The sequence below is a fragment of the Somniosus microcephalus genome, chromosome 8, assembly GCF_052327205.1.
Source record: "Somniosus microcephalus isolate GS21.2 chromosome 8, FLI_Smic_1.0, whole genome shotgun sequence".
Lineage (NCBI taxonomy): Eukaryota > Metazoa > Chordata > Chondrichthyes > Squaliformes > Somniosidae > Somniosus > Somniosus microcephalus.
The window spans coordinates 13,722,970-13,735,664 of record NC_140994.1 but is presented as its reverse complement, the minus strand read 5'-3'; the positions used below and the strand labels follow the sequence as shown (position 1 = coordinate 13,735,664).

The 12,695-nt window shown below is 49.1% G+C and overlaps 1 protein-coding gene across 1 annotated transcript in view; it reads left to right on the top strand.

The window, feature by feature from the left end:
- Nucleotides 1–12,695, top strand: part of loxl4 (lysyl oxidase-like 4) — a 168,545-nt gene that overhangs the window by 85,990 nt on the left and 69,860 nt on the right. Inside the window, exons 5-7 of the mRNA XM_085996117.1 lie at nt 1,075–1,113; nt 3,256–3,469; nt 6,230–6,413. Coding sequence (XP_085852243.1) covers nt 1,075–1,113; nt 3,256–3,469; nt 6,230–6,413 — 437 coding nt within the window. The remainder of the gene's footprint in view (nt 1–1,074; nt 1,114–3,255; nt 3,470–6,229; nt 6,414–12,695) is intronic.

Here is a 12,695-nt window from a genome sequence, read left to right as displayed (position 1 = left end):
AAAATCTCTCCCCCCCCACCTCCTGCACCTCACCCCCCCCGCCCGTAAATGTTCTTGGACTCGACACCAACTTGTTTGCAAATAATCTTTATTGAGTTCGACTGAGTCTTCACACACTCAATGTCTTAAGCAATAGTCATAGAGAAATAATTACCCGCTTTCACTCTGGTTAAAGAATGTAACCTTCAACGATTCTTTCATTCTTGTCTTTCTCTACGAATTGTGAAGGAAAGCTTTATAGGGCTCTAGTCATGCACAGCCATCCCTTAAAAGGAGTCATTTTTCAGTTTCTTAACTGATCTGTTGATCATTGTCTTCTTTGTTTGTGATATAGGCTACCTCCTTATCTGGGAGGCCACTGACCCCTTATTCAGCATCCCGTGCTAACAAAAGACCTCTCCTCGCTGACAAAGTTTTTCTCTTGCTAAATGTTATACATAACCTGAAGAGTTCTGGGAATGGAAAAACTTTACCATTTTATTACTTCTAGCTACAGTGCAAGTCTACAAGATATTTATAAGTGAAACGAAGGCAAAAACCTTAATCATATGAAATTAAAGCAAATCCTAATCCTACGTATATGTGTGTATATAAGAATAGGATATTATACACCCCCTGTTCATCGTGTGTCTCATTGAAACTTATAAAATTCTAACAGGAGTAGACAGACTAGATGCAGGAAGGATGTTCCTGATGGCCGGGGAGTCCAGAACCAGGGGTCACAGTCTAAGGATAAGGGGTGAGCCATTTAGGACTGAGATGAGGAGGAATTTCTTCACCCAGAGAGTGGTGAACCTGTGGCATTCTCTGCCACACAAGGCAGTTGAGGCCAATTCATTAAATATATTCAAGAAGGAGTTGGATACATTTCTTGAGGCTAAAGGGATCAAGGGATATGGGGAGAAAGCAGGGACAGGGTACTGAATTTGGATGATCAGCCATGATCTCATTGAATGGTGGAGCGGGCTCGAGGGGCCGAATGGCCTACTCCTGCTCCTAGCTTTTATGTTCTATGTTTCTAATACTTTGCATCATTGCTCCCTGGTAACATATTAATCTTTCACATTCTTGCAGGAAGCAGTGGGATGAAAAGATGAAGAACCCCAATGCCAGGTAACACCTACTGTTTCTCCCAGTGACACATCAAACGTTTTCCTTGGAACTTTAAAGCCCTCTCCATGACCTTCTCGCACAGCGAATTAATGTAGTATTTCGACAGCCAAGCCAAGGGCCTTGAGTAGATTGGGACTCTACTCATTGGAGTTCAGAAGAATGAGAGGCGATCTTATTGAAACATATAAGATTGTGAAGGGGTTGGATCGGGTGGATGCGGGGAGGATGTTACCGATGATGGGTGAAACTAGAACTAGGGGGCATAGTCTTAGAATAAGGGGCTGCTCTTTCAAAACTGAGATGAGGAGGAACTACTTCACTCAGAGGGTGGTAGGTCCATGGAATATGCTGCCCCAAAAAGCTGTAGAAGCTACATCATTACATAAATTTAAAACAGAAATAGACAGTTTCCTAGAAGTAAAGGGAATAAAGGGTTATGGGGAGCGGGCAGGAATTTGGACATGAGTCTAGGTTCGGATCGGTCATGGCCCTATGGGTAGCGGAGCGGGCCCAGGGGCCGTGTAGCCTGATCCTGCTCCTATTTCGTGTGTCTAATTCTGTTAGATTCAGGAGATGGTTCTGTGATAGTGGATTGGCGGTTAGGATCAGATCAGCCATGATCTTATTAAATGGCGGAGCAGGCTCGAGGGGCCGATTGGCCTACTCCTGCTCCTATTTCTTATGTTCTTATGTTCTTATGAAGCTCATGAGGGCAACAGAAGGTTTGCGTTTAGATCTAAAAAGTTTGGAGAGAAAGAACAGAGTTTATTACTTGATAATGGCGTTTATAGTGTGACCTATTTAACTGACTAATTGCCTTAATTGGAAAAATATTTGTGAAGACTGTTTTCTGTTCACCGCTGCTGTTCCAGTTATCGTTGCGCAAGCTCTTCTGGCGCTCTGCCATCTCACTCAGGAGGCTGTTCTTCGTCTGTGAGCCTCGATAACGTGTGTGCGGTGGGCTGTTCTGGCTTGGCAGTGTTTAGGGTGGCCAACTCTGGTTGGATCTATTCCTGGGGGTTTCATCACACGAAGCCCCCCCTCTCACTGCCCCGCCCCCATGCTCCCGCCATTGGTCGCCCGACACCTCCATCCTCATGGCGCACACCACCTTCCTACGGCCAATTGGAAAGAGCGCCGACTCTTTGTTACCCAATTGGATGATTCGTGACAGTCAAACAGCCTTCCCCCTCCCAACTCCTATAATAAATGATAGTGTCAAAAAAGACATACCATTTTTTTTATTGCTCTTCATTTATCTCCCAGGTTTTTCTCCCAGCAGTGTCCGGGAGATTAATCTCCAATTCCTGGAGACTCCAGGCCAATCCTGGAGGGTTGGTGACCCCTATTAAGAGGCGGTCAGACTGTGATTGGGGGGGTGGGGGGGTGGTGAGGGGGTGGGGCGGATGGAAGGCGTTTCTAGTAGGGCAAATTAAACAGGTCGAGTCAACTCACTCATCTTTGTCACTGGTGACAGAAAAGTTAGTAACGTGTTAATGCTAAGTCGGAGCCGGAATGTGTCCTGTTATAGATGCTGTGAATGAAACTAAAGAAGGAGAGGGACATACTGCCAGAAATAGGCGGTGCATTTACTACAGTTTAAGTGGCACCTTTGTAATTGGCTCCTATGGTGACGACAAATGGTTAGTGCCATTTTTCCGATGTATAGTGGGAGGGCGCGAGGGGGCACAGTAAGTACAATAGCATAGTGGTTATGTTACTGGACTAGTAATCCAGAGGCCTGGACTAATAATGTGCAGACATGAGCTGGGGAATTTAAATTCAGTCAATTAAATAAATCTGGAATAAAAAGGTTCACTCATGTCCTTTAGGGAAGGAAATCTGCTGTCCTTACCCGGTCTGGCCTATATGTGACTCCAGACCTACAGTAATCTGGTTCACTCTTAACTGCCCTCTGAACTGGTGGCTCACCACCACCTTCTCAAGGGCAATTAGGGATGGGCAATAAATGCCGCCCTTGCCAGCGACGCCCACATCCCGTGAAGGCATTTTTTAAAAAGTGGGTGCGGTAAATGGTTAACGCCAATTGCCCGATATACAGGCGGCTGTCCCAGGATGTGTGGGGTGCCAGTATGTGGGGACTGTATTTGTCATTCCCTTTCTCTGTTCTGTGTTCGGAAGGCTGCACTCGGCCGCCAAGAAGAAGAGCTTCTGGATCCACAAGGTGTCGTGCAATGGCAACGAGTCGCATCTGAGCGAGTGCGCGGTCCAGGCCTCCGCCGGCAAGAAACGGCACCCCTGCGAGAACGGGATGCACGCGGTCATAAGCTGCATGGCGGGGCCCGCATTCACGCAGGGAAGCGGGAATCGATTCAGGAAGGCCTACCGAGCCGAGGTAAAGCGGAAATCCATGCAGCCCGACGATTCGATCTATTGACTGATCTCCTGTGGCATTGCTCATGTGTGTGGGGTGGGGGTGGGGATGGTGGGGGCCTTTGTATATTGGCAATCTCTTAGTGCAGGCTGATCTGATCTTCTAATGTCAACCACCTGTCCACATTAAGGGGACTCTGTCACTGTGTATTGCAGCACCAATTGTTCCTGAAGTACAGTTGCAATGCTTAGCTGATAAACCGGCCTGTCCCTTTAAGGCCACTGCCCTGTGAGGAAGTGACCTGAACAGACACATTCTGAAGTTAATTGCGGCTTCTCTGGGTTGTTGCTGGTTCGACCTGCACTCACGCCGTGGCCCCCGCACTGAATTTCGGGAACCTTAGTCTTTGCCCACCCCTGAAACCATGAATCCTATTTCCAACCAGATATCGATCCAGTCCCTTATTGTTCATCAGTTCAACTGCAACTGTTTAAAAAAACTCACAAAGTTTACTTCAGCCTCTACATTGCAACAGTGACCACACGTACTGAGCTCGTGAAAGGCACTATATAAATACAGGCTATTTCTTTCCTTCTCTCTTTCTCTTTTTCTCTTTTCTTTCCCTCTCGCTCTTTCTCACTCTCCTTTCTGTTTCTCTCTTTTTCTTTCTCTCTCTCGCTCTCTTTCTCACTCTCTCTCCTTTCTCTTTCTCTTTCTCACGCTCTCTCCTTTCTCTTGCTCTCTTTCTCACTCTCTCTCCTTTCTTTCTCTTGCTCTCTTTCTCACTCTCTCTTCTTTCTCTTGCTCTCTTTCTCACTCTCTCTCCTTTCTTTCTCTTGCTCTCTTTCTCACTCTCTCCTTTCTTTCTCTCTTACTCTTTCTCCTTCCTTCTATTCTTCCTTTTCTTTTTCTTTCGCTTTGCTTCATGCTGAATTTCAGACCTGTATCCGCTCATTCTGTGTTCATAGTCTAAAGGCATTTTCCTGTTGCCTCCCCGGTTTCGGGTGATCTGCCCGGCCCCGTACACTGCTCCCCCTCCCCCCGCCCCGTATAACCTTTCTACCTGCTGCTGCTGCTGCAGACGGGGCAGAAGATGTAAGTTCGCAAGGCCCTTGAAAAAGAACAAGGCAAGTTGGCCAACAGCAAGAGGACCCCTCGGGTCATTCCCGCTTTAGCCCGAGGGCCTAGCGTGTCGCTTGCACGGAGACTTTATGGGGAAAATTGGGCGTGGACAGTCACAAACCCGTGACACAGGACTTTCCATCTGTAATTAAAACAAACCAAAAATTGCTTCTATTTTTTTTAAAAAACTTATAAAAAATAACATCCAGTTGCAAACATAAAACCCCGTGTGACGTTAAAGCAGCGAACTCGGCAGATGAATTTTTTTTTGATCTGGGAGAGTTTGGTTACAATTTCCTCGGTGTCCTGTGGAACATCAGCCAGGAGTTCATTTCGCAGCAGATGGCGAAACGGAACACAAGTTTGTTTTTTTTGGCCAATTATCTCCTGTCACTTCTTGGAAACTCTTCCCCCCAATAAATGAACCCTCCAGCTGGAAGCAGCACCGTCAGGGCTGACTACTTGGGATTTCCTTCCGCTTCTTGTCCTGCCCGTTTGTGATTCAAGGAAACACAGGACGTGTGCCGCGTGTAAAGATGCTCAGCTAGGCTATGCCCCTTATGGGCGGGCATCGTCTGTGTTGGAATATCTTCTCCCGGTTGCACGCAGCCTCAACTGTTGCCTTAGTTTTCAATCAGAGTTTATAGCCATGGGAAAGATTCAACAGGCTGGGGCTCTTTCCTGTAAGATAAGACTGAGGGGTGCCCTGATTGAGGTCTTCAAGATTATGAAAGGGCTTGATGGGGTAAATGTAGAGAAGATGTTTCCACTTGTGGGGGAGACCAGAACTAGGGGCCATAAATATACGACAGTCACGAATAAATCCAATAGAGAATTCAGGAGAAACTTCTTTACCCAGAGAGCGGTGAGAATGTGGAACTCGCTACCACAGGGAGTGGTTGAGGCAAATAGCACAGATTGAGAGGTGATCACATTGAAACATATAAGATTCTGAAGGGGGATTGACAGGGTCGATGCTGAGAGGTTGTTTCCCCTACTGTAGAGTCTAGAACTAGGGGGCCTAGTCTCAGGATAAGGGGTCGGCCATTTAAGACTGAGATGAGGAGGAATTTCTTCACTGAGGGTTGTGACTCTTTGGAATTCTCTATCCCAGAGGGCTGTGGACGCTCAGTCTTTGAGTATATTCAAGGCTGAGATCGATAGATTTTTGGACTCTAGGGGAATCAAGGATATGGGGATCGGGCGGGAAAGTGGAGTTGAGGTCGATGATCAGCCATGATCTTATTGAATGGCGGAGCAGGCTCGAGGGGCCGAATGGCCGACTCCTGCTCCTATTTCTTACGTTCTTATAAACACCGGCATGGACCTATTGGGCCGAATGGCTTGTTTCCTGTGCTGTAAATATTTTGTAATACTTTATAATTCATGGAAATGTAATACAATTAAAAGCAAGGAACTGGCTGACCTGGGTTCAAATGCAGTCCAGACCTGGGGTGGGTGGGGGGTGGGGGGGGGGTTGAGGCAGGGCCGGAAGATCTGAAATATACTGCCTGCTGCGAATTGCTCTCCGCGTAGCAACGCCGACACACCTTTTCCACTCAACTGGCATAGCGACGAGGTATCTTTGCATTAAAATATGAGCATGTACTGATGATGATTAATGCACGTTTCAAGATTTAATTTTTTTCTTCTTCTCAGCAACCTCTCGTGCGGCTGAAGGGCGGAGCGCAGACCGGCGAGGGGAGGGTAGAGGTCCTGAAGAAAGGCAAATGGGGAACCATCTGCGATGACCGGTGGAACCTCCTGTCTGCCAGCGTCGTGTGCCGTGAGTTGGGCTACGGCACCGCGAGGGAGGCGCTAACTGGGGCTCGGCTCGGCCAAGGTGAGTAGTATGTGGCGCGTGGGAGGGAGCGGGTCAACAACTGGCCTCCACTGGCAACGCCGCGAATTTACAATTCTCATCCGTGTTTTCAAATCCCTCCATGGCCACACCCCTCCCTATCTCTGTAGCCTCCTCCAACCCTATAATCCTCCGAGATAGAATGATAGAATTTATTACTGTTGTTTTATTTCTTATTACTGTATTTCTATTAGTATTTTTATCATTGCTATGCCATATTTATTCCAATGTTGTGAGGACTCGTAAAAATCAACATTTCATTGTGCAGTACACACGTTTGCTGCATATATGACAAATAAAATTGAATTGAATTGAATTGAATAGAATGATTCAGCACAGAAGGTGGCCATTCGGCCCATCGTGCCTAAGCCGGCTCTTTGGTAGAGCTCTCCAATTATTCCCACTCCCCCTGCTCTTTCCCCATAGCCCTGTGAATTTTTTCCCTTCATGTATTTATCCAATTCTCTTTTGAAAGTTACTATTGAATCTGCTTCCACCGCCCTTTCAGGCAGCGCATTCCCGATCACAACGACTCGCTGCGTAAAAAAATGTTTCCTCATCTCCCCCTCTGGTTCTTTCACCAATCACCTTCAATCTGTGTCCTCTGGTTACCGACCCTCCTGCCACTGGAAACAGTTTCTCCTTATTTACTCTATCAAAACCATTCGTGATTTTGAACACCTCTATCAAATCTCCTCTTCACCTTCGCTGCTCTGAGGAGAACAATCCCAGTTTCTCCAGTCTCTCCACATAATTGAAGTCACTCATCCCTGGAACCCTCCTCTGCACCCTTTCCAAGGCCTTCACATCTTTCCTAGAGTGTGGTGCCCAGAATTGAGCACAATACTCCAGCAGAGGCCTAACCAGTGACTTATAGGCCTAGAAATTCAGTTGGCTGCGCCAGCCGTTAGCGCCTTAGGAGGAGTAGATCTCGAGCGCTAGGTGCTTAGTGCCCGGGCGCAGCGCGATCTGCGCCTCGCCCCAACTTCAGTAGACATTTAGCGCCGGCGCAAAGTCATTGCGCGTGCTCATCTGTGCGCGCAGATCATGACGTCATTTCGTCGTGCAACGCCCTTTGTGCGCCCGGAACCGGAACTTCACTCACGCCGCCCCATTGTGCGCCTGGTGGCCCGAACGACTGTGAAGTGGAACGGTACACAGCCGAGGCGGGCCGCGGGGAGCGCAAATTAAAGGGCACTTGCAACACTCCTTCATTGGGAGGAGGAGGAGGAGGAGGAGGAGGAGGAGCAACCTCTTAGGGCGATGCAACTGAATATCGGCAAAGTGGCCTCGACTTTGCGCCGGGCGCAAACTTTAGCGGCCGCCCGACTTTACCGCCCCAAAAGTGGCTCTAATGAATTTCTAGGCCATAAAGTTTTAGCATAACTTCCTTGCTTTTGTACTCTATTCCTCTTTATTAATAAAGCCAAGGATCCTTGGCTTTTTTAACAGCCTTTTCCACTTGTCCTGCCACCATCAAAGATTTGTGTACATACACCCCTGGGTCTCTCTGTTCCTGCACCCCCTCTAAAATTGTACCCTTTAGTTTATACTCTCACTCATTCTTCCTACCAAAATGTATCACTTCACACTTCTCTACGATCTCTGCGTTTCTCCAATTTTAGCCTCTTGCTTTTCAGTACAGCCCCTCCGACAGTGCGGCGCTCCCTCAGTACCGCACCTCCGACAATGCAGCACTTCCTCAGTACTGCCCCTCCGACAGTGCGGCACTCCTTCAATACTGCCCCTCCGACAGTGCAGCGCTCCCTCAGTACTGCCCCTCCGACAGTGCGGCGCTCCCTCAGTACCGCCTCTCCAACAGTGCAGCACTCCTTCAATACTGCCCCTCCGACAGTGCGGCACTCCCTCAGTACTGCCCCTCCGACAGTGCAGCACTCCCTCAGTACAGACCCTCCGACAGTGCAGTGCTCCCTCAGTACTGCCCCTCCGACAGTGCGGCGCTCCCTCAGTACTGCCCCTCCGATAGTGCGGCGCTCCTTCAGTACTGCCTCTCCGACAGTGCGGCGCTCCCTCAGTACTGCCCCTCCGACAGTGCGGCACTCCCTCAGTACAGACCCTCCAACAGTGCAGTGCTCCCTCAGTACTGTCCCTCCGACAGTGCAGCACTCCCTCAGTACCGCCCCTCCGACAGTGCGGCGCTCCCTCAGTACCGCCCCTCCGACAGGGCAGCTCTCACTCAGTACTGCCCCTCCGACAGTGCAGCACTCCCTCAGTACAGCCCCTCCGACAGTGCGGCGCTCCCTCAGTATAGCCCCTCCGACAGTGCGGCGCTCCCTCAGTACTGCCCCTTCGCCAGTGCAGCGCTCCCTCAGTACTGCCCCTCCAACAGTGCGGAGCTCCCTCAGTACTGCCCCTCCGACAGTGCGGCACGCGCTCAGTACAGCCCCTCTGACAGTGCGCGCTCGCTCAGTACAGCCCCTCCGACAGTGCTGCACTCCCTCAGTACTGTCCCTCCGACAGTGCGGCGCTCCCTCAGTACCGCCCCTCTGACAGTGCGGCGCTCCTTCAGTACCGCCCCTCCGACAGTGCAACGCTCCTTCAGTACTGCCCCTCCGACAGTGCAGCACTCCCTCAGTATTGCCCCTCCGATAGTGCAGCGCTCCCTCAGTACTGCCCCTCCGACAGTGCAGCGCTCCCTTAGTACCGCCCCTCCGACAGTGCAGCACTCCCTCAGTACCGCCCCTCCGACAGTGCAGCGCTCCCTCAGTACTGCCCCTCTGACAGTGCAGCACTCCCTCAGTATTGCCCCTCCGACAGTGCAGCGCTCCCTCAGTACTGCCCCTCCGACAGTGCGGCGCTCTCTCAGTACTGCCCCTCCGACAGTGCAGCACTCCCTTAGTACCGCCCCTCCGACAGTGCGGCGCTCTCTCAGTACTGCCCCTCCGACAGTGCAGCACTCCCTTAGTACCGCCCCTCCGACAGTGCAGCACTCCCTCAGTACCGCCCCTCCGACAGTGCAGCACTCCCTCAGTACCGCCCCTCCGACAGTGCAGCGCTCCCTCAGTACTGCCCCTCCGACAGTGCAGCACTCCCTCAGTACTGCCCCTCCGACAGTGCAGCGCTCCCTCAGTACTGCCCCTCCGACAGTGCAGCACTCCCTCAGTACTAGGTTTTGTGCTCAAGTCTCTGAAGACCTTGACCCTTCACCCATGTTTTCCAAAAAACAATTCCGAGGCAATGAACTCTGCCTCTACAATCGCTACAGATACTACCTCAGTGTAGTGGACATTGTTTTTAAACATTTATACCACACAATCTGTTATCACCCTTTAATAGAAACTAACACAATAAGGAGAGCCGCTGTGCTTTACTTGGATTTTAAAAGAAAGTGGGATCATTGAATTGAAAACCTGCTGTTGTTCTGGCCACTGCAGTTTCTGGTTCGGGAGGATATCTCTGTGGTTTTTTATATACTGCTTATTGAAAGTATGTGAAAACTTTTCCTGGGATCTCTACAAGCTTTAGGTTTCCAAAGCAAATAACATGGTGGGTTCCCTGAGAATAGCCTCTGTGTTGTGGCAGGAACTATTCAAATAATAGTCGGTTCCAATGGTATCATGGATCGGCAGTGGCAGCTCGGTAGGAATTGGCAGTCAGAGGAGAATATTATTTATATGTAAATTATTGATACATAATGCTTGCTTCACATAAAACACTTTGAAACATAGAAAAATAGGAGTAGGAGTAGGCCATTCGGCCCTTCGAGCCTGCTCCGCCATTCAATATGATCATGGCTGATCCTCTATCTCAATACTGTATTCCCGCTCTCTCCCCATACCCCTTGATGCCTTTTGTGTCTAGAAATCTATCTATCTCCTTCTTAAATATATTCAGTGACTTGGCCTCCACAGCCTTCTGTGGTAGAGAATTCCACAGGTTCACCACCCTCCGAGTGAAGAAATTTCTCCTCATCTCAGTCCTAAATGTCCTACCCCGTATCCTGAGACTGTGACCCCTCATTCTAGACCCCCCAGCCAGGGGAAACATCCTCCCTGCATCCAGTCTGTCTAGCCCTGTCAGAATTTTATACGTTTCAATGAGGTCCCCTCTCATTCTTCTAAACTCTAGTGAATACAGGCCTAGTTGGCCCAATCTCGCCTCATATCACAGTCCTGCCATCCCAGGAATCAGTCTGGTGAACCTTCGCTGCACTCCCTCTATGGCAAGTATATCTTTTTTTTTGGTAAGGATACCAAAACTGCACACAGTACTCCAGGTGTGGTCTCACCAAGGCCCTGTACAACTGTAGTAAGACATTCTTGCTCCTGTACTCAAATCCTCTTGCAATGAAGGCCAACATACCATTTGCCTTCCTAACTGCTTGCTGCACCTGCATGTTTGCTTTCAGTGACTGGTGTACAAGGACACCCAGGTCCCTTTGTACATCAACATTTCCCAATCGATCACCATTTAAATAATACTCTGCCTTTCTGTTTTTCCTACCGAAGTGGATAACTTCACATTTATCCACTTTATACTGCACCTGCCATGTATTTGCCCACTCACTCAACTTGTCTAAATCGCCTTGAAGCCTCTTTGCATCCTCCTCACAACTCACAATCCCACCTAGTTTCGTGTCATCAGCAAAATTGGAAATATTCCATTTTGAGGATTTATTTTTTCTTAGTTTTTCTTCCCCGTATCTCCTGAAGATGTTGGGGTACGGTTCTCTTGGCGCTGAAAGTCCTTTGATGCCTCATCTATACCAGGAGGTCATCTATCGCTCGTGAGCCTTAACGGCTCAATCCTCACCCATGTTCCTTCTCATGCGGGTCACCGAACACAGAGCCTGAACCCAAGCCTGGTTGCCAAGCAATGAGGTTGGTTGTACCACCTCCCAACGCTGCCCCTGGCTGGGATTAACCCACTCAACGCAGGGTCCAATCTGGGGCCTTCTTGGCCTATGTGGCTCAGTGCCAGACCCCACAATGCACTTAGCCACTGAGTTACCATGGGAAAAGAAAACATTGTGATATCATTAAAAAGGGGGCAAAGGAACAAGAGCGGGTGATTCAGCCCATCAAGGGTGCTCTGCTATTTTAGTTGCAGCTTTATCCTTTTAATCCCAATCTCCATATCCCTGTATGGCCGTACTTCCCATTTATGTAGCTCTTGCCCTCCGTTAAGAAAGAACTTGCATTTATACAGCACCTTTCATGACCTCAGGATGTCCCAAGCACTTTACAGTCAATGAAGTACTTTTGAAGTGGAGTCACTGTTGTAATGTGGGAAATGCAGCAGCCAATTTGTGCACAGCAAGCTCCCGCAAACAGCAATCAGATGATGACCAGATAATCTGTTTTAGTGATGTTGGTTGAGGGATAAATATTGGGCTAGGACACCGGGGACAACGCCCCTGCTCTTCTTCAAAATAGTGCCATGGGATTATTTATGTCCCTCTGAGAGGGCAAACGGGGCCTCGGTTTAATGTCTCATCCGTAAGAACGCACCTGCGACTGTGCAGCGCTCCCTCAGCACTTATGCTCAAGTCTCTGGAGTGGAACTTGGACCCAAAACCCTCTGATACAGAGGCGAGAGTGCTGCCCACTGAGCCACGGCTGACACAGTTGACTTTGCATCTATGACTTCTGGGGGAAATCCTATGTGTGAAGAAGATTTTCCTTGATTTACTTTTCACCAACTAAGCTCCAGATTCTAAGCTCGCAGGGTAAATTCACTGGACCCGGGAACTACACACAAAGGGAGCACAGATCGGGGAGAATTCTGCAACACAGCAGTGCCGATTCCCCGACCCACGCTCGCTCTGGGTGCGTCACACTGCACTGGAGCTACAGGACTGGCGAATCCCACCTGGATATCTCACTCTATAGCCTACGAGAGACACACTTATGGAGGAGATTTTGAAAGACTAACAGTTACCTGGGAATGGTTTCAGGGCTATAATCCGATGTAAAGATAAATCACCAAGAACTTGGCAGCGATGATGTTCTGATTTCATACTGAATTGCCTGCAGCACGAAGGAACATGTAAACTTAACCGCATTGGCACCGAGAGCAGGGACTCGACAAGCACCCTTTGTTTCTTGTCTTGTTTCAGGGAATCCGTCACGGTGTAGTTTTGCTTCCTTAAGATTCCCAATCAAAATTCACTCAAATTATGAAGTGATTTGTATTATTGTTTCAAGATTAAAAAAAAACCCATTGGTGCAGTAGGTTAGACACTGACCTCTCACCTGATATCAAGTCCTTGGAGTGTCAGCTGTGGCTCGATGGGCAGCAGCC